The 20,235-nt window shown below is 58.8% G+C and overlaps 1 protein-coding gene across 2 annotated transcripts; it reads left to right on the top strand.

Annotated features, from left to right (window-relative positions):
* Nucleotides 1-11,206: 11,206 nt before the first annotated feature.
* On the top strand, nt 11,207-19,992 carry BAK1 (BCL2 antagonist/killer 1). Of its 2 annotated transcripts, none has more exons than XM_039695876.1 (6): nt 11,207-11,350; nt 14,307-14,406; nt 16,863-16,998; nt 17,127-17,216; nt 19,348-19,528; nt 19,850-19,992. In XM_039695876.1, exons 2-6 carry the CDS (start codon nt 14,337-14,339, stop codon nt 19,949-19,951), a joined length of 579 nt encoding a protein of 192 aa, XP_039551810.1. In that variant the 5' UTR covers nt 11,207-11,350; nt 14,307-14,336; the 3' UTR covers nt 19,952-19,992. The 2 variants fall into 2 exon arrangements, with proteins under 2 accessions (XP_039551810.1, XP_039551809.1); XM_039695875.1 differs by having other exon boundaries at nt 17,073-17,216.
* The last annotated feature ends 243 nt before the right edge of the window (nt 19,993-20,235 follow it).

Raw genomic sequence — 20,235 nt, 5'->3', positions numbered from 1 at the left:
CTTGGAATGGTGACAGCTCTGTCCTTGTTGGGGCACAAACAGGGACCCCAGAGTTGGTGACAGCTCTGTCCTTGTGAGGGGCACAAACAGGGACCCCCATGAGGTCACCAAGGTTTGTCCCCACACGAGCAGCCGCACGGGCAGGTGGCTTCAAGGAAAGAGAAATGAATTTTCCCTGGGGCTCAGTGGATCTCAGGTGCCCTCAGCGTGGCCGTGCCCACACCGAGCCATCCCCCTGCCCACCCTGGGTGTCCCCACTCTGCACAGGGCCCCTCGATGCTCCCAGCCTGCAGGGACACTCCGTGCACGGGCTCAGCCCATGGGGAGCTGCCAGCAGCAGGGCCCAGGTGAGGGGGATGCTCCTGGTGGCCACCTCGCCGTGCCAGCACTGGCCGAGGCCCCGGGGAGACAGAGGAGTTAAAAATAACAACATTTCCTTCCTTCACCCCTACTTTAAGGCATGTGATAAATAAAAACTGGGAGTTTCTGCCTCCCGGAGAGGAAGCGGCTGCGAGGAGGCCGCCAGTGAGTCAGGCCAGCAGAAATCATCCCTATTCCTGAGCCTCCATCCCATCCCTGGCAGGGCCGGGAGCCACATTCCTTTCTCATGCTGAAATTGCTCCTCTGAAGGAGCTGCAGGGTCCCCTCCCTGCCCCAGGCCCCCGCCCTGCCCGCGGGATGCTCCCTTGGCAAGGCTCCCCTTACCTGCCCACCCTTCCCACGCTGAGCCTGGCAGGGAGTGTTCCCTGCAGTGCCGTGGGGTTGGATTCCCAGAACAGATCACCCGGCCTTGGGTCCTCACCCCCAAAGCTCCACAGGGTCCCGCTTGGAGCTCAACTGTGTCCACATGCAGCTGGAGGGGATGGAGCAGCTGGGGAGGGCAGACGGGTGCTGGTGCCCAAAGAGCTTCCCAGCACCCTGCCAGGGCCCCCTCTGGCTTCTGGTGCCCTCAGGAATCCCAAATCAAGGCCGGCAACTCAAGGGTGAAACCACTTGGAAGAAGAAGAAGGAGAAACATGACTGTGGCTGCCTTTGTTTGAGAGGCAGGGAGGGAGACACTCGGTCCCTTGTGCCGGGCAGAGCAGGCAGTGAGAGGGCTCTGCTGAGGGTCAGGCAGAGGAGGGGGGTTCTCGGGCCAGGAGGGGAATTTGTCCCCTCGTCTGGTGGCTCTGGGGACAGCAGCGGGGTCAGGCAGCACAGAGCCTGTGTGGAGCCTTTCAGCTGCTGCCCCGTCCTCCCACCCCAGAGAGAAGCAGGGCTGGGATGGATGAAACCAGGGCTGACCCCAGGCCAGAAAAAAGGGCTGTTTCAATCCCATTTCTCCCTCTGAGCGAGGATTTCAGACCAGAGCAGCTACCACTGAACAAAATCTCTCCTTTGGCACAGAACATCCACCCACAGGGACGAGGGTGAGACCCCAAATCTGCTCAGAGCTGCAAACCCAAACCTCCCCCTGCAGCGGCCGCTTGAAAGGCGCCCCAAGGTCTGCGGGGGAAGGGCCGAGCCCCCTCGGGTGATTTCATTAACGGAGGAGGAGACGGGAGCAGCTCCCTCCTGCCTGTCCCACCCGTGCCCGGCCGGCTCCGGCGGCGGCTGTGCCGGCGCTCCCGCGGGAGCAGCCGCGCTCCCCCGAAATAGCTCTCAGACTGGATGACTTTGGCCCACATCCTCAAAGGTGCTGAGGCTCCGGGTTACCTCGGAGCACCCCAACCCCCCCACACACCCACAAGGGGGGCAGGAGGAGGCTGGGAAGGAGGAGATGCTCGGGGCGACCTCGTGGGTGTGGGAGAGGGAGAAGCAGAGGAATTGCCAGAGGAAAATAGGGTCAGATCCTCAAACCCCACTCTTCTCCTTGCCCACCTTGCTGTCCACGCATCCAAACCCATCCTGCTCCAAGCAGGAGCTGAAAAAAAGGGAAGAGCCCTCCCCCACACACTCCTTTCCTCCCACTCTCCCTCCTGGGAAGGGTTAAACGGCGCTGGCGTGGAAGACACTTTGTACTTGGATTTAAAAATACAGCCAAAGCCCCGGTGGCCCAGCGCCATGCGAGGCACAGGTATATTTCCACACTCGAGCCAATAACCTTCCCCGAGGGAAATTTAGGCTTTTTATGATTAAAAGGGGAAAAAATAATAGTGGGGAATTAAATATAGTACAGAGCGCGAGAACAATTAGCAGTTGCTGTTGGCGACACCGGGCCAAGTTTGGGACAAACGCCGCGGTTGTGTGGGAGCAGCGGGGTTGGGGACAGCCAGCGGGTGACACCGCGGCAGGGAGGGACACTCGGCCATGGCAGGTGGCCCTCAGCAGCCCCCCGGAGCCCCAGACCCCTGGGAGGAGCTGCAGGGCCCGGCCACACCTCACGGGCAGGGTTTTTTCCTCCCCTGGTTTTATCGAAAGCAAATGGAAGTGTTTGCACAGGCTTGTAACTCCCCTAATAAGCAAACACGGGTTAATTGGGGGGTGGAGCAGGGGCTGGGGCTGCCAGCTGTACCCTCAGCCCAGGCCAGGCTGGGTGAGGGAAGAGCCCTGTTCCTCATTCCCCTTCCCTCAGCTGCCCAAGAGGTTTTGCAGTGCCCAGCGCTCCTGGCTCATGGGCCACCCCTGCCCTGCACCTCAGGTGCCACCTCTGTGCAGCCACCTTCAAAATCCTCCTCAGCCGTGCCCCAAATCTGCTGCTCTTTTGCCCGTTACAGCTGTGCCTGTGTGGGAGCAGCACTGCCAGCCTCACTGGCTCAACCCCACACAATTTATACACCAGGAAAAGCCTCCCTGATTCACCCAAGGCCTTCTCCTGCACACCAGGGCCTGGCCAGACTGGTCCCACCAGCCTGGAAGAGTGGAAGGTGTCAATGGCAGGAGGCGGAATGGGATGAGCTTTGAGGTCCCTCCCACCCCAAACCAGTCTGGCATTCTGTGACAAACGGGCAGATTCCCCAAGGAGCTCTGGGATCAGATCCCACAGCGTGCCCAGCCCCTGAACAACCCCAAAGGGCTCCACCACGGCCGGGCACGGCCTCTCCTCCCAGCAGCTCCTTGCAGAGGGGTTTGCCAGGGCACGCCGCCTTTCCTCTGCTCCCAAGTGGGCCACGCCGGGCCTCTCATGTGGCCTGTGGTCAGCACACAGCCGTGAATGAAGGCACATCTTATCAGAGCCTGGCAGGAAACGTGCTCTGGGCACGCAGCCCACGGTGCCCTGCCAGCCCCAGGGCACGCTCAGCTCCATCCCAGCCCCAGCTGGGCCTTGGGGATGCTGTGCTAGGAGGATTTGAAGCAGGGGGTGCAAGAGTGAAGCTCGTCCTGGGGGTGGTCTGCTCTGAAAGGGCTCAGGGGAATGTCACAGAGAGAAGGGACAGAGCCAGCCCTGTGCTGGCTCCGTTTCTCCCAGTAAAATCCCACATAAAATGGCTGAGCTGTGGTTTCTCCCCTCCTCCCCGGAGTTTTGAGGCAAGTTAGTGCCAATCAGCCTAATTACAGCCTTCTCTGAGCAAACCACAGCCTTGCCTTCCTTCCTGCTGAGTGCTGGGCTGGGAAGCCCTGGCCCATGGCCTGTGCCTCCCTGTTGGCCAGGCCACCACCCCTGTCACTTTGGGCATGTCCCCAAGGGTGGGGGACAGGCAGAGGCTGCTCCCCTTGGTGCACACAGCCTGCCTGGGCTCCCCCAGGTGACAATGTCAGGAAAAGGGTGCCAGCTTGGAGCTGGATGGCACCAGAGGTGCTCAGGGTGAAGCTGGAAGGGGCCCTGTGCCCATCCCAGCATGGCCAGGAGTGCCCTGGGCACCCTGCACGTCCTGCTGGGATAGGATCATGGATGGGCTGGGTTGGGGGATCTTAAATCCCATCCCATCCCACCCCTGCCATGGGCAGGGACACATTTCACCATCCCAGGCTGCTCCAAGCCCCGTCCAACGTGGCCTTGGGCACTGCCAGGGGTCCAGGGGCAGCCACAGCTGCTCTGGGCGCCCTGTGCCAGGGCCTGCCCACCCTCAGAGGCAGGAATTCCTTCCATATTATTCCTTCTGTGCAGATATTCCATCACCTCAAACCGGGGACTGGCCGTGGGGGTAACAAAGCCTCATCAGACATGTTTCCACCCTCAGAGGGGTGGCTGTCCCTCCCAGGTGAGGGAAATCCTCACTCCCAAACCCAGGTGAGGGGAAATTCTCATTTCCAAACCCACGTGAGGGGAAATTCTCATTTCCAAACCCAGGGAGGGAAATCCTGACTCCCAAACTCAGGTAAGGGAAATCCTGACTCCCAAGCCCAGGGAATCCTGACTCCCAAACTCAGATGAGGGAAATCCTCACTCCCAAGCCCAGATGAGGAAAATCCTGACTCCCAAGCACACCCCATCATGCCAGAGGGTGAGGACAGGCTGTGTCCAAACCCCACCAGGGTGGATAAACCCTCCCAACATGTCCAAACCCCGCTGGGGAGGAAACAACCCAAGCAGCCCAGGGAGGACGGGCAATATCCAGCCTGGATATTAATCAGCAATAAACAGGCAATAATCAGCCTGGAATCTGATTTCAGGGCACGGGCACCGTGCAGCCCCCAGCACGGGGATGCGGGGTGGGATGGGGGGAGCGCAGGGGGGGCTGCCCGGCTCCAGCCCCGTTCCAGCCCCGTTCCAGCCCCGTTCCAGCCCCGTTCCAGCCGGACATCACCTCCTGGGGATGAGTCACTGTGCCAGGGCGGTTCTCGGCGGCTCCCAGCAGAGCTGCAGGGCGCTGAACAAAGCCGCCATCCCTGTTTGCCGGAGAGGGAAGAGTTAGTCATGTTGGGCTGAGTCACTTGCAGCCGGGACAAGGGACAGAGGGACAGCGCGGGGCGGGAGCGACTCTTCATGGGCTCCGCATGGAAATCAGTCCGGAGCTTGTGGTGGTGCCATAAACCGGGACAGGCACGGGTGGAGGGGGAAGAGGCAGAGCTGGGCAGGATTTACAGCTGGGAAGGAAAAAAGGGAGCCACACAAGCAGTTTGTTTTGTGGGGGTTTAAGAATTGTAGGTGACATTATAGTGTGTTTCACATGCCACCCGCAGACCCCAAAGCTGTTTGCTTTGAGCCCTGAGCAGGGCTGGATGTGTGGGTGAAGCAGCTGGGGATGGCCCATCCCTGGAAATATTCCAGGACAGGTTGGAAAGATCCCCCAGTTCCATCCTCTGCCATGGGCTGGGACACCTTCCACCAGTCCAGCTTGCTCCAAGCCCTGTCCAACCTCTCCTGGAACATTTCCAGGGATGAAATAGGTGCACCTGGAGTCTGCAAAGGGGTCCAAGTCATTCCCAAATGTAAAGCAGGAATGATATCTGCCTGGAAAAGCAGCCCCAGCTCTCACAGCAGCCACGGCAGAGCCCATGACAGGAGAATTTCCTACCCACAGCTCCTGGGCTGACTGCGCCAGAGCTTGAATCATTTCTGTCTTCGAGGCAGAAAGTCAGAGGATTTCCTTGAAAATAGAGCCTTTGTTTGGCAAATATTTCTCCCATCTGCTCCGGGGCTGTGAGTGCCCTTTGTTGGTTTGATGATGGTCCCTTTCTCAGCCAGGGCAGTGCCAGCAGCACAGAGGGGACCCCGTGGCCCCAGGGCAGTGCCAGTGGCACAGAGGGGACCCCGTGGCCCCAGGGCAGTGCCAGTGGCACAGAGGGGACCCTGTGGCCTGTCTGATCTGCCAGGGCAGGGAGGAACTGCTGCCTGTGTCAGAGCCCAGGTTTGGTGTGTCAGAAATACCAGGCTACATCCTTAGCGGTTTGGAATTTGGGGCACGGATCTTGGAGCTGTTCTGTGCTTCTAGAGCACCTGAAAAAATAAAATGGGATCTGAAGCTGGAGGCGACCGCCTGGAGCCTCCCGGCCCCATCATCCTACAAATGGGTCATAATAAAAAATAAATTAGTGTGAGTCCACAGAAGGCAGCAGAGCTCTATCACTTTCTCAGGCTGAGGATCCCCATGAATATTTAATTTAAAATATTCTCCTCTGCTGGCTCGGATCACTGGAATATCCGAGTGGCTCACATTTGTAATGCAACTTTACAGCAGCTTCGTGAGCCCCGTGGATCTCAGCCTGGACGTGATTCCAGGCCTTTCTTCCCCTCCGTGTTGGTGCAGCACCCTGCACGGAGGAGGCCACGAGCGGGGCTTTGTGGAGGTGCAGCAGGAGCAGGACGAGCCCGTGTGGCTCAGGACAAGGAGGAGCCGGGTGATGGAAATGGCATCGAGCCATCCCACCAGCCCATCCACCTCCGCAGCTGGAGGGTGATGGAAACAGGATCGAGCCATCCCACCAGCCCATCCACCTCCGCAGCTGGATCCCGGTTTTCCAGAAGCGCAGGGGAAGCCGGCGAGGCTGGCAGAGGCTTTTCCTCCCTCACAGTCCGTGAGCAGCTCCCCCTGCTCTCGCGCCACGGCGCTGTTTGTAAACAACCACCCTAAAATACCGCCAGCAGGACGTGGCAGCGTCACCGCAGGTGCGCCAGGGTGACAAGTGACCTCCGAGGGCACAGCAGCTCCCCAGCACAGCCCGGCCAGGCATCTCTGCTTCCCACGGGGACAAGGAGAACAGTGACACTGAGCAAAGGCCTGGTTGTCCCCTGCCAGGCTCCTCCCAGCAGATGACACCAGCTGTTCCCTCAGGAGCTGCCCTGCAGTGACTCAGCCGGGTCAAACCCTTCCTCCCGACACCTCCGTGGTGTCTGACACTTGGCCTGGCGCAGGCTGAGCGCTAATAATAAACCCCCACATTTTCTGCAGCTTCGGGAAATCTCGGGCGGTTTTGCACAGCCTGGAGTCTATTTGGAGCTCAAGGCTTCTAAGGATGTGTCAAGGACGGAGAGTTTTGGTACCCGGGGAGGCATCATGGGAAGGGGTTGTTGCCAGGACAGGAAAACAACGATGGCTGAGTGAATTTGGCACTGTCAGGGTCCAGATTAAACACCCTGGGGGTGACCAGGCTGTGCATTTCTCTCACAGCCCCGGTTTCAGGCTGGCCAGGGCAGTTTGGGTGCTACATCCCCATCCTGTGACGTTCCCCAGGGATGGGCAGGAGCACGAGGCGGCTGGGAAAGCATCCAGCAGCTCACGGCGTCCCCAAACTCTGTCCCCACACCTGGAGCAGGTGCCCAAGCCCCGGGCGAGGCCAGGGACGGCTCCGGAGCAGCCCCGGGGCGCTCAGGGGGAAGCCCGGGAGCGCTGGAGCGTGGAGCGCAGCCTTTGTCCCGGCTGGGTGTGCCCTTCCTGGCATACAATTCCCAGATTAGCCCCGGCCGAGCTGCCAGCAGCTCCTCCGGCCCGTGACCGAGCTGGGAATGCTCCGAGGACTGGGAATGCTCCGAGGGCTGGGAATGCTCTGAGGGCTGGGAATGTTCAGGGGGCTGGGAATGCTCCGAGGGCTGGGAATGCTCTCAGATCTGGGAATGCTCTGGGATCTGGGAATGCTCCAAGGGCTGGGAATGTTCTGGGGTCTGGGAATGTTCTGGGGTCTGGGAATGCTCTGAGAACTAGGAATGTTCTGAGGGCAGGGAATGTTCTGAGGGTTGGGAATGCTCTCAGATCTAGGAATGGTCTGAGGGCTGGGAATGCTCTGAGAGCTGGGGATGCTCTGGGGTTTGGGAATGCTCTGGGATCCAGGGACCCTTTCCCAAGGCTCTTTCAGGACCTTTCCTAAGGCTCTTTCGGGATATTTCCCAAGGATCCTTTCCCAAGAATCTTTCAGGACCTTTCCCAAGAATCTTTCAGGACCTTTCCCAAGGATCCTTTCCCAAGGCTCTTTCAGGATATTTCCCAAGGATCTGGGAGCCTTTCCAGGCTGCTGAGCCTCAGGACTCGCCCCCAGCACAGGATGCATTGGATTTCTTACCTGAGTGGATTTTTCAGCCCTCCCGCAGCCTCTCCCCCTTCCCGTGTTTGTACAGAAGATTATCAAAGGTGGATTTGTGAGGAATTTTGTCCTAAACAGCCCGGCAGCTCTTCCAATGCCTGGAAACACGAGCTGGCTGTGCTGGCTGCTCTGGGCTCCCAAACCCAGCGTGATTAACCAGCTCCAGGAGCTGTGCAGCAGCCAGGCCTGGAGCCGGTGGGGTTTTAATCAATTTGATAAATCTGCTGCGGGTGAGAAGCACTTTGCTTTGCCTGGAGCCTCACGTTCTGTGCTCCTGCAGAGCCCAGAGCCAGCACAGGGTGACACCCCGGTGTGGGGACAGGGGAAAGGTGCCCTGTCCCCCTCGGGACCCCCAGAGGGAACTTTGGGATAAACCTGACCAACAGCAGGGGTTTGCTGGGTGGGGTTTTTACCATTCTGGGATTTGCTGAGGGTGAGGGAGGTGAATCCACCCACCCAAAAAAAACCCAAAAAACCCCTTGAGCCGGTCCCTCGCTGTCCCATGGCGCTGTCCCCGCTGTCCCCTGGCCCGGGAGCCAGCGGTGTCTGCGTCTCCCAGCCGGGTTAGCCCGGCTCAGCTCGGCTCGCTGGGAAGTCGGACAGTGCCACCTGGTGCTCCGAGGAGATTCAGAACCACAGAATCCTCGGCTGGCTTGGAATGGACCTTAAAGCCCATCCAGTGACACCCCTGCCATGGCAGGGACACCTCTCACTGTGCCAGGCTGCTCCAGCCTGGCCTTGGGCACTGCCAGGGATCCAGGGCAGCCCCAGCTGCTCTGGGCACCCTGTGCCAGGGCCTCACGGGGAGGAATTCCTGCTGGAATCCTCTCCAGCCCTGCCCCTGGCAGTGGATTTCTGTCCTGGCTGACCTCGTGAGCAGCAGCAGACCCCAGGGCTCTCTGCAGCCCCACTCGGGAGCGATTCCTGCTCCCTTCCCACCCCGGGAGCCTGCAGGGGGAGCAGAGCCGGGCAGAGACGATGCCAGTGCTGACACCCAGCAGCTCCGTCCTGATGGAACTGACACCAGCAGCTGAGCTGGGAGAAAACCTTCCCTCTGCTCCACCCTTCCCCTGCCGCGGCCATTTCATCACCCAGAGCTCCTGGAATGCTCCGTGGCACGGGGCTGATGTCCCCAATGTCACCAATGGGCCAAGCAGTCCCAAAAGCCAAGGGCTGCTCACCAGCACATCCCAAGGGAATTCCCTCCTCAGCTGGGAAGGGCCACGGAGGGATGGAATCACCTCAGGGCAGCCCTGGGGGGCCAGGGCAGAGCTGGGATCAGTTTTGCTCGTGGTTCTCCAGTCTTACACCTTCTCCAAGGCCTGGGAGCCCTCCTCAGAGCATCCCCCCCCCCCCCAATGTCACCAATGGGCCAAGCAGTCCGAAAAGCCAGGGGCTGCTCACCAGCACATCCCAAGGGAATTCCCTCCTCAGCTGGGAAGGGCCACGGAGGGATGGAATCACCTCAGGACAGCCCTGGGTGGGGGGGGAGGGCAGAGCTGGGATCAGTTTTGCTCGTGGTTCTCCAGTCTTACACCTTCTCCAAGGCCTGGGAGCCTCCTCAGAGCATCCCCCCCCCCCATCCCCTCACCCAGCTCAGCCCTTCGCTGTCTGCTCGTGTGCCAGAGCCTCTTCCCGGGGACACCTCTGCTTTTGGGGGCCTGCACCTTCCCCTGCTGACCAAAACGAGCCCAAAACCAAGGACAGTGACCCCCCCGAGCTGTCACCTCCCGTGTGTCATGTGCATTGGGTGTCACCTCCCAGTTCCTGTGGGAATTGAACTCCCCTCAGGAGTGGCTGAGAGAGGATCCTCATATTCCAGCTCCAGATATTCCACAGCTAAGGGGCCCATTCCAGGCATGCTGGACACTGAATTTGGGGGGTGCCTCAGCCTTCCACGTCCACTCACTCCTCAGGACCCTCCCCCCAACACCAAGCAGCCCTCGAGTGAAGGGTGAGGGGGGTTTCCCTTCCCTCTGAGCCCTCCCCTCACCTCCAGGAGCTGCTGCTTCTCCCACCCAGCATCAGAGTGCACGGAGAGCTTTGGCTCAGGGCTGGCACCACCCTCCCCATGGGCACCCGGAGCTGCTGGGGCCCATCCCTGTGGGAACAGCACAGCCAGGGGGTCTGGATGAGGCCACAGGGAGACCAAACCTCCTCCATCCCTCCTGGCAGTGGTTCCTGCCACTCCTGTCACCCTGTGTCGCCCTGCAGGGGTGACACCAGGACCTGCTGCTCCCTGGGCCCCTCGGGGTGTTTTTCCAGAGCTGCAGCCTCGGGCAGGGCAGAGTTTCCCCCGCGGTGTCCAGGTGGCTGCAGTGACACGGGACAAAGCTGCTCGGGACCCCCCTGCTGCCAGCCTGGTGGGCACAGCCCCACGAGCTGATTCCTCACTCCGTGATCTTCCTCCTCTGAAGGACAGCCACGGTGGGAATCCTTTTTTTGTCCCTCCAGCAGCTGATTTCACACCTCAGCAGGGTGTCCAAGGCCGTATCCCCAAACCTCCGAGGGAGCCAGGGGCCGGTTTTCCCTGGAAAAGCTCAGCCAAAAACCCCAAAATATCTGGCTCAGGGGCAGAGGCGGTCCCGGGGGCCCTCGGAGCGCTGCTGCCATCGGGCAGGTAGGTGATGCGATAATCAGCGCTCAGGCTCTGCCAGCCCCCAAGCTCCGCTGCTTATCTGGCATTTTCCAGCCCCAGCAGCCGCCCTGGCAGTGGCCCAAGCAGCGAGGAGAGGAAAATCAGCCGGGGCAGATTGCTGAACCCTCCGGGGCTGAATCTCTCTCCCCGAGCTGCTGGGATTTCCCCCAAATCTCCGCGGATTTCGAATTATTTGAACACTTGGCTGGAGCCGCCTCTGCCACTGGTGACTTTTTTATTTCCTGCTGGATCGACACAAGTTCCCTCCCAGGGAAAAGAAACTCAAATCGTTACTTTAACCGGGCGCTCAGCCGGGGAACCCGGCAGAGGGAGAATTTAAGAAATTAAGAATTAAAGGCGCAGCCGCAAGGAAAAGCTCCAAAAACCTCTGGAAAAGCCAGGGAGGAGCCGAGGAGAGCCCGGCAAGGAGGGCACGGGGTGGCACGGTACCAACCCCGCACCCGGCACCCCCCGAGCCGCGCAGGGACCGGGAGATGCTTCAGCCTCCCCTGAACCCCCGAGGAGCGCCCAGAACCCCCCAAAAAAACCCCGGTTCTCGGCCCTGCCCCGCGCCGGGGTTGGTGCCTCTAGAGGGAGCTGAATCAAGCGCGGCTCCGCATAGACTCTATCTGGCTCTCTATGGTCACTGGGGTTGGGTTTCTACTTGATTTTTTTTTTTCCTCTTCTTCTTTTCCCTCTTCCTCCTCCCCGCGCGTTTCCTTTGCCCGCGGCGCGCTCCGGCAGGAAGGGAGCGGCCGCAGGGATGGAGCGGATCGCGGCAGGGATGCCGTAGCTCCCGGGATACCCCGGCCCGCTGCTCCCCGCCGGGACGCGGTGAGTGGCCAGGGCAGCCCCGGTTCCCCCTCCCCAGGCTCTCCCGGGATGGGTTATCCCGCTCCTCCGGGATGGGCAGGGATGGACGGGCAGCCGCGGGGTGCGGGGTGCGGCAGGGGTGACAAGGACAAAGTGGCTCTTCAGGGAACGCGCTGGCTGCGGGAAACTCCGGGGCAGGGCTGGAGGTCTCGCTCCGGGCGGGTCGCTGCCCAAAAGAGGGGATTTACCTGCCCCAAAAAGGGAATTTCCCCTCGTTTAACCGATTTTTTTTTTTTTACGCCGCGGTGGTGACAGTGCTCGCGGCATCAGAAGGGCTCAGGGAGGGGACATCGGGTGGGCAGAGCTGTCCCCGCCGGGGAACGGGTGACACCGGGGACACGGGCACGGCTTGGGGCGACCGTGGCTGGGTGGGTGCTGGGGGTCGTGTGCCCACCCTGGGTGGGCAAATCCCGAACTGGGCAACCCCAAAGCTGTGCAGCGCCCGAACTGGGCAGCCCCCTAACTGGGTAACCCCAAAACTGGGTAGCCCCCAAACTGGGTAACCCCAAAACTGGGCAGCCCCCAAACTGGGTAACCCCAAAACTGGGCAGCCCCCGAACTGGGTAACCCCAAAACTGGGCAGCCCCCGAACTGGGTAACCCCAAAACTGGCCAAATTTTGCTGCCCTGGGGGAGGAGCGGCCCTGGTCCCCCCGTCCGGGGGGGAGGGATGGGGTCAGGAATCCTGCGGGATCTCTGGCCCGGCAGGGATCGCTGCCAAAGACTCGTCCCAGGGGATGCTCCATCAATTTCCTGGCATTCATAACATGTCAGGGGGTGATTCCAGAGCCCCGCGGCTGGGCCTGGATATAGGGATTGCAGCTGCTTTTAACCCCTTGCAGCCTCGTAGGGTGGAGGAGACCGTGCAGCTCTCCTGACACCCTCCCTTGAGCCATGACTCAAGTCTTGGAGGGTTTTCATTTCCTGCAGCCCCAGGAAATGTCTCGGGGTGTTTGGGTGTCATCTCCCCCTTCACACCCTCCCCTGTTCTCCTGCATGGTTCTCCTAACAAAGAGGGAGCAGGAAGCTGGGAAGCAGGAGGAGCAGGGGCAGCAGCTCTGGAAGCTGGAGAGGATGGCCTGAGGCACTCCGAGCCCTGCAGAGAACTCTTTTGGGAGGGCACATGGACACTTGGGCCGGCAGAGGGTGGGGACAGCAGTGACAGGGCTGCAACATCATGTGTGACAGAAGAAACACTGCTGGCAGGGCCCAGAAGGAAAACGAAAGCACAAATTCCTGCAGGGCTTCGAAAACGAAATGCAAGTTGTATGTACATCATGAGTCATCTACATCTGGGTTATGTGGTGCTGCAGGAAGTCCTCACTCCTCACTCGCTCATGCCAGGCAGGAAAGTCCCTGTCAGCCCTGGGCAGCTGTGGGCACAGCCCCCTGCCCCACAGGCCGAGCTGGAAAAGCTCCAGAGGCTCCTGAGCTCTTTGCTGGGTGCCCCCACACCCTTGCCAGTGTCCTGTGCCACCCGAGCAGTGCCACTGTGGGGTACAGAGGAGATCCCCACAGCTCCAAGGGGCTGCTCCCAGCTTGGGAACAGCTCTGAGTCCTCCCAGTGCAGGTGGGCTCAGCCATGGCTTGGGATGGCAGAGGGTGAAGCTCAGGAGGCTCCTGAGTGGAGGGGGAGATGGACACCATCCAAGGGATGGACACCATCCCAGGGAATGATCACCATCCAAGGGATGGACACCGTCCCAGGGGATGGACACCATCCGAGGGATCTGCACATCCCAGGGGATGGACACCATCCCAGGACAAGGAATTCTGTGACTCTGAGGGCCAGGAGAGGCAGCGCTGGAGCTGATCTGGCCGAGTGGCCAGCAGCTCTCCCCAGGGATTTACCCTGGTCCCAGCTGATGATCCTCACTGCATTCTCAGCTCCGTCTTGGGTGGGGATGTTGGAGTTTGGGGAGGAAGTGGGAAATCCTGTCCTCCCATCCTCGGAGTGTAGGAAAAACCAGCATTTCCATGCTGGTCGCCAGGCTCAGGCCCCTCTGCAGCCGTGCAGGGCCTCGTGGTTTTTTAAGCTCTGCACTTCCAGGCCCCATCCCACAGGGATGGGCTGTCTTCCTGTCTCACGTTTCTTTTTCCTTCTGAACCATCTCCAGTGTGATGCCATGAGCTTGAACCACGTTGTGCACTTCTCCCATACCCATGGGTGGTTATTTGCCCCTACCCAGCACTTCTTCATTTTTGTCCAGGGTGCAGTTTAAATTCTGGGGTGTCAGGAACTGTGTTTCATCCGTGAGTTCAGGCTTGGTGGAAATTCAGGAAAGCCCCCAGCTCAGCCCTGTGGACGTGTGGGCTGGGAATATGCTCTGGAATGTCAGGCAGCAGCCAGGAGCTGCCCTGATCCCGTTAATCCTGACAGGAACTTTGTGGCCTCAAGGAGCTCTGATGAGCCCTGAACTGCAGGTTTGGGTTACAAACTTCAGGGAAGTTTGTGTTTAGCTCTCATTTAATTTTTTTATTTTCTGAGAGGGTAAATGTAAAGAACAAGGGGAGTTAGAGGCAGTTGGAGTCCTGGAGGAAATCAGGGCTCATCTTGTGAAGGTGTTATCAGGGCAACTCAGAGTGGGCACAGCCAGGGAGCCTCAGAGGTGCTGGAATTATTCTTCAAGCCTTTTATGAAGCTCGGGGATCTGAGCTACCACACGCGTCTCTTGAAGGAGGAAGGAAGTCCATTAGAAGTGGAAAGTCACTTTTTGTGGCAAAAAAATCACTTCACCATAGGGGAAGTCCAGGGAGGTGGAAGTGGAGTGAGTTTTCAGAATTTCTAGGAGCACAGAATGAGTGTGCTGAGGGAGGAGCCACCCAGCCCTGGAACAGATAAAAGCAGTGAGCTCTGATCCTTGGGCTGTGAAGGACCACAGGGCTCCGGCCACTCACCATCTCCATCACCCTTCCAGGTGAAGCTGCCATTCCCAAACCTCTCTGCAATGGCCTCAGGGAATGAGGGGGACCCTCCGCAGGCGCGGGGACGCCGGGGAAGCCACAGGCTCAGCTCAGGTAAAGGGTTCTGGGGTGCTCAGGGGAGCTCCCCTCTTCAAACCTTTATTTTTTTATTAATTTCCCTGCTGTGTTCCTTTGGCGAGGTGGGATTTCCTGTCTCCAGGGCTTTTCGCAAGGCTGGGGTAACAGATCAGCTCTGTGAGGAACTGGATTGAACTGGGAGGTGCTCAGCGCTTTTGGGAGGAGCAGTGCTGGGGGCTCGGAGCATCCTGGTCCCCTGGGTGGAACGGGGCGAGGTTTGAGGTTCTTTTCCATCCAAAATAACCAAGGATTGTGTGCTTGGCATTGGATGGTCAGGGTGGGCAGCAAGGTGGGATTGGAGGCATGGAGAGAACAAAGTGCTGCCTGGTGTTGTGTATTTACTTCCCTGAGCACGAGAGAGTGGGAGGGGTTTGGGGCTTGAATCATGGAGGAAAACACAGATCTCAGTCAGTCCAGGTGGCCTTGGGGTGACATCAGGTCCTGTGTGCCCGGGCAGGGCCGTGGTGACAAGCTGGGAGCAGGGCCACTGTCCCCATGTGAGCCCAGCCCAGCCCAGCCCTGGTTAATGGGTGAAACTGGGAATGGGGCTGACAGGAAAAACCCTGAGCTCATCCCAGCAGGATGAAGGGTGGGACACGGTGACTCCTGGTGCTGCTGGGCAGGTGAGGAGGGTAAATCACCTGGGCAGACACGGAGCAGTTCCTTCCTTCCTTCCTTCCTTCCAGAGATCCCTGAGCAGCTCCAAACCTGCCCTTGGCACTGGGAACCCACCAGGCAAACCCTGACCCAGATCCCTTGAGTGGGAGAGATCCCAAGACAACCCCAGTGGGGGTAGCACCTGTGGGAAGGGGGAATCATCCTGTCCTGGTGTTACTAAAAATTGCTCCAGGGATTATTTTTTTTTGGTGCAGAGATTTCCTCTTGTGTCTGGCTGTGTGTTTGCACTCCTCTCCCTGAAACTCTGACTCAGTTACTTTCATTTTCTGGTTCTCCCTGGAATATCACAGACTCCAGTTCCCAAAAGTTGAAGGAGAGGGGAAATCTGGAGGTCTGTTTGCCCCCAAACCCGTGTCTAAAAACAGAAAATAACCCCTGGGAAGTGACAGGAGCTGTCCTTTCCCTTCAGCTCTGCTGGTGCAACCTGAGCACGGCAGGTCCAGCCGGGACAGGGAGGTGGAAAAGCCTGTGAGGAGGATTTGGAGTAATTTGGGGATGGGGTCTGGGGGGCAGCACTGCCAGCACAGCTGTGCCCTCACTTCCCAGCCCTGGGCAAGAACATCTCAGCTTGGAATACAGATTCTGGAGAGCTGGATGGCCAGTCTGGAATTCTGGGATGGTGGGACAGAGTTTGGTGTTCCTGGTCCCTGTGGGGTCACTCAGTGGGGCTGTGGGAGCCACTGTCCCTCTCCAGGTGCTTCTGGAGCAGCTCAGACCGAGCTCGATCCAGGAGATCCCGTGGGGACTTTTCCTGGAGCCATGGAATGTGTGTGATGAGGGATCTGTCACCGTGGGGCTGAAATGCTCCCGTGTCCCTGAGCAGTGTGGGGACAGGGACACGTGTTTGGGTCTGGAGAAGGTTTTGTGGGGACACATATGGGTCTGGAGAAAGTTCTATGGGGCCACGTGTGGGTCTGGAGAAGGTTTATGTGGGGACAGGGCCACATGTGGGTCTGGAGAGGGTTGTGAGGGGACATGTGTGGGTCTGGAGATGGTTCTGTGGGTGTAGGGACACCTGAGTGGGTCTGGAGAGGGTTGTGTGGGTCTGGAGATGTTTATGAGGGGCCGGGGTCATGTGTGGGTCTGGAGAGGGTTGTGAGGGTGCAGAGACATGTGTGTGGGCCTGGAGAAGGTTCTGTGGGTGTAGAGACACCGGAGTGGGCCTGGAGAGAGTTGTGTGGGGACAGGGATACATGTGTTGGTCTGGAGAAGGTTGTGTAGAGACAAGAACAAATGTGTGGGTCTGGAGAAGGTTCTGCGAGGACATGCATGGGTCTGGAGTTGGTTCTGTGGGTGTAGGGACACCTGAGTGGGCCTGGAGATGGTTGTATGGGCCTGGAGATATTTATGTGGGGACAGGACCACGTGTGGGTCTGGAGAAGGTTCTGTGAGGACATGTGTGGGCCTGGAGAAGGTTCTATGGGTGTAGGGACACTGGAGTGGGCCTCGAGATGGTTGAGTGGGGACAGGGATACGTGTTGGTCTGGAGAATGTTGTGTAGAGACAAGAACAAATGTGTGGGTCTGGAGAAGGTTCTGTGGGGACATGTGTCGGTCTGGAGAAGATTCTGTGGGTGTAGAACAACTATGTGGTCTGGAGAGGGTTGTGTGGGGACAGGCATACATGTGTGGGTCTGGAGAAGGTTCTGTGGGGACATGTGTGGGTCTGGAGTGGGTCCTGTGTGAATAACCTCTTCCACATTTGAGGCCGGAGGGGCATGCGCGTGCCCTGAGCGCTGTCCCGTGTCCCCGCAGAAGGCCGCGTGGCGGAGGAGGCCGAGGAGGTGTTCCGCAGCTACGCCTTCTACCGCTACCAGCAGGAGCGCCAGGAGCGCGGCGCCGAGCTGCCGCCCGACCCCGAGATCGAGCAAATCCAGCAGGACCTGGAGAGGTAAAGCCCCGCTGCCACCCTGAGCCCGAGCCAGGCCGTGGCCCGAGCCCGGCCTGACTCTCCCGGGCCCGCAGCACCGGCAGCCAGGTGGGGCAGCGCCTGGCCATCATCGGGGACGACATCTACAGGCGCTACGACGCCGAGTTCCGCACCATGCTGGAGAGCCTGCAGCCCAGCCGCGACAACGCCTACGAGCACTTCACCAAAATTGCCTCCAGGTAAAGCTCCTGCCTGGGGCGGGGGCTCTCCCTGGAGAAGGGAAGGGGAGGTTGTTTGGATAAACCCACGCTCTGCCCGTTTGAGCTTCACCCTCCAGCCCTGGCTGAGATCCCAGCGAGCTTCCCAGAGTGATTCCTGTGATTTCTGCCTGTCTGCTCCTCCTCCTGTGCACTGCTCCTGTCATTGTCCCCTCCCAGCTGCCTGGGGTCCCTCAGGGGGTGTCCCTGGGGTACCTGGCCCTGCCCGTCCCAGATCAACCTGCAGGGCACAACCAGCTCCTGCTGTCCCCTGCTCCAGGCTGGGACATCCCAGGGAACAGCCCCAGCCACAACTCCACATCTGCAGGTGGGATGGTCACAGAAATCATGGAATTGTGGAATGGTTGGGTCAGGAGGGACCATCTCAGCCCTACCCCTGCCATGGGCAGGATGCCACACACGAGATGAGGTGGCTCAGAGTCCCCACCCAACCCGGTCCTCATGGACACCTCGGAATGGGGGCTGCTCCACGGGCTGGCAGAGCCTGCAGGTGACACCCAGAGCCTGCAGGTGACACCCAGAGCCTGCAGGTGACACACAGAGCATGCAGGTGACACCCAGAGCCTGCAGGTGACACCCAGAGGCTCCTGCAGGTGACAGCCACCCAAAGCACAGCCACAGGTGAGGAGTGAGGGCACAGAGCTGCAAAACTTCCTGCCAGGACTTCCCAGGGAAGCTTGGATCGAGGTGGCACCGTGGGGTTCTGTCTGCAGGGAAATGTCACCCTGGTCAGGCACGGGCAGGACGGGTCTCTGGGCTCCTGTCACTCCTCCAAACACCTCTGGCTGTGACAGCCCTGTCCCTGTGCCCTCTGCTCGGTGTTTGTGTCTAATTCCTTCTTTTCTCCAGTGTTTAACTCCTTCCTTTCTGTCCTTTTCCTGCTCCCCTGTCCGGGCAGCCACGCTGGCTGAGGCGGCAACGCACGCAGGTAAACTAACCCTGTCCCTGTCACACTCAGGTAAATTAAATTAACCTCTGTCCCTTCCCTGTCACACTCAGGTAAATTAAATTAACCCCTGTCCCTGTCACACTCAGGTAAACTAAATTAACCCCTGTCCCTGTTACACTCAGGTAAATTAAATTAACCCCTGTCCCTGTCCCTGTCACACTCATGTAAATTAACCTTTGTCACACTCAGGTAAATTTGCAAATTGCTGGGGAGCTGCATTTTTCCCAGGAATGTTTGGATTCCCATGGAAAATTCTGAGTGCAGCCCCATTTCTGAGTCACTTTTCTCAACTCGCATAGAAAGATTTTCTATAATATCCAAGCTAAGCTTTTCCTGGTACAATTTGGGGCTATTTCCTCAATGCTGACCTGTCACTATGGAATGTGAAACAACACAAAGCAAACACGCTGCTGTTCTCAAGGTAGAAAAGGGGAAGTTTATTATCTGTCTCCAACATTTATAGACTTCCAAAGGTGACAGTGGACTGGAGGGTGACAGTGCCACCTCTCCAATGACACTGGCCAAACCAACAGCCCATCAAATTTCTCTCCTTCTATAAAATAATGCAAAACACTGAGTTGTTTACAGAAAGTGGTGAAAAATTTGCTACAAGAACATAAACATCAGAAGGCTTAGAAAATCTTAACAAAATCAGAGCGACATTCTTGTCTAAGTTGAGACCCCTTGTGTGAGGACACGAGGCTTGACTCTATTTTCATCAGAAGGCTGATTTATTATGTTATACATTATATTAAAATACTACATTAAAACTATACAAAAAGAACAGAGAGAAAAGAAGATTAGAAGGCTACAAAGACAAGAATAGAATAGAAATCAATAGCAAAATCCTGTGCCTGCTCACAGCCTTGGCACAGGTGGCTGTGATTGGTTATCAATTAAAAACAATCCACATGGACTAATGAAAGATACACCTGTTGCATTCCACAGCAGCACACAGTTATTGTTTACATTTATTTCCTGAGGCTCTCAGCATCTCAGGACAGGAAAAATCCTAGCAGAAGATTTTTCACTAAAATATCATGGCTACATGACACTGACCAGGATTTTTCACTAAAATATCACGGCTACATGGCCTGGGCAGCTGCGGGCAGGGATTCAGGGCTCTGCTGGCCTTTGTTGCAGCCTGTTCGAGAGTGGCATCAACTGGGGCCGGGTGATCGCCCTGCTGGCCTTCGGCTACCGCCTGGCCATGCACGTGTGGCAGCGCGGCGGCGGCGGCTTCCTGCGCCGCATCGCGCGCTACGTGGGCGACTTCATGCTGCAGAACCGCATCGCGCGCTGGATCGCCCAGCAGGGAGGATGGGTGAGCGGGCGCAAATTTGGGGGCAGCTTTGGGGACAAGGGGCAGCGTTTGGGGGCAGTTTTGGGGTCAGGGGGGTTATAGTTTTTTGGGCAAGGGGCAGGGTTTGGGGTTAGGGGGGGCAGGGCATCTGGGGGAGTCAGGGATTGGGGTCTGAGGGTCAGGGTTTGGGGGCAGGGAGATTATAGTTCGGGGGTCAGGAGGGTAGATTTGGGTTTAGGGAGGTTTGGCAGCTGGGGGAGTCAGGGGTTGGGGGTCCGGGGCTCAGGTTTGGGGGTCGAGGACACTGGCAGGACTGACCCCACGGTGTCCCCTCGCTGGCAGGAGGCCGTGCAGCACCTGGACAATGTTTACGTGAAGTACGTGCTGGTGGCAGCCGTGGTGGTGGTGGTGCACCTGGTGCTGCGGCGCTTCTTCACCTCCTGAGGGCCACGGGCACGGGGCCGGGGGGCACCGAGCACCCCCTGCTCTGCTCCACGCCCCCGGGACTGGGGGGACCCCAGGAACCTCCAGGAGACAGCACAGCTCGGGGCTGGGACCCTCCTGCTGCAGGGCCTGGGGTCTGCACCCCCAGGACAGGACTGGGGACAGGGGGGGCTCTGCTTGTTGTGGTTGGTGCTTCAAAAAGCTGCTGAGGGGGGACAACTCTGGGAGGGGACATCCCTGGGATGGAGCATCCCTGGGAGGGGACATCTCTGGGAGGGGACATC

Source organism: Passer montanus, unplaced genomic scaffold (assembly GCF_014805655.1).
Source record: "Passer montanus isolate IOZ18808 unplaced genomic scaffold, ASM1480565v1 scaffold93, whole genome shotgun sequence".
Lineage (NCBI taxonomy): Eukaryota > Metazoa > Chordata > Aves > Passeriformes > Passeridae > Passer > Passer montanus.
This window is presented reverse-complemented; position numbering and strand designations above follow the sequence as displayed.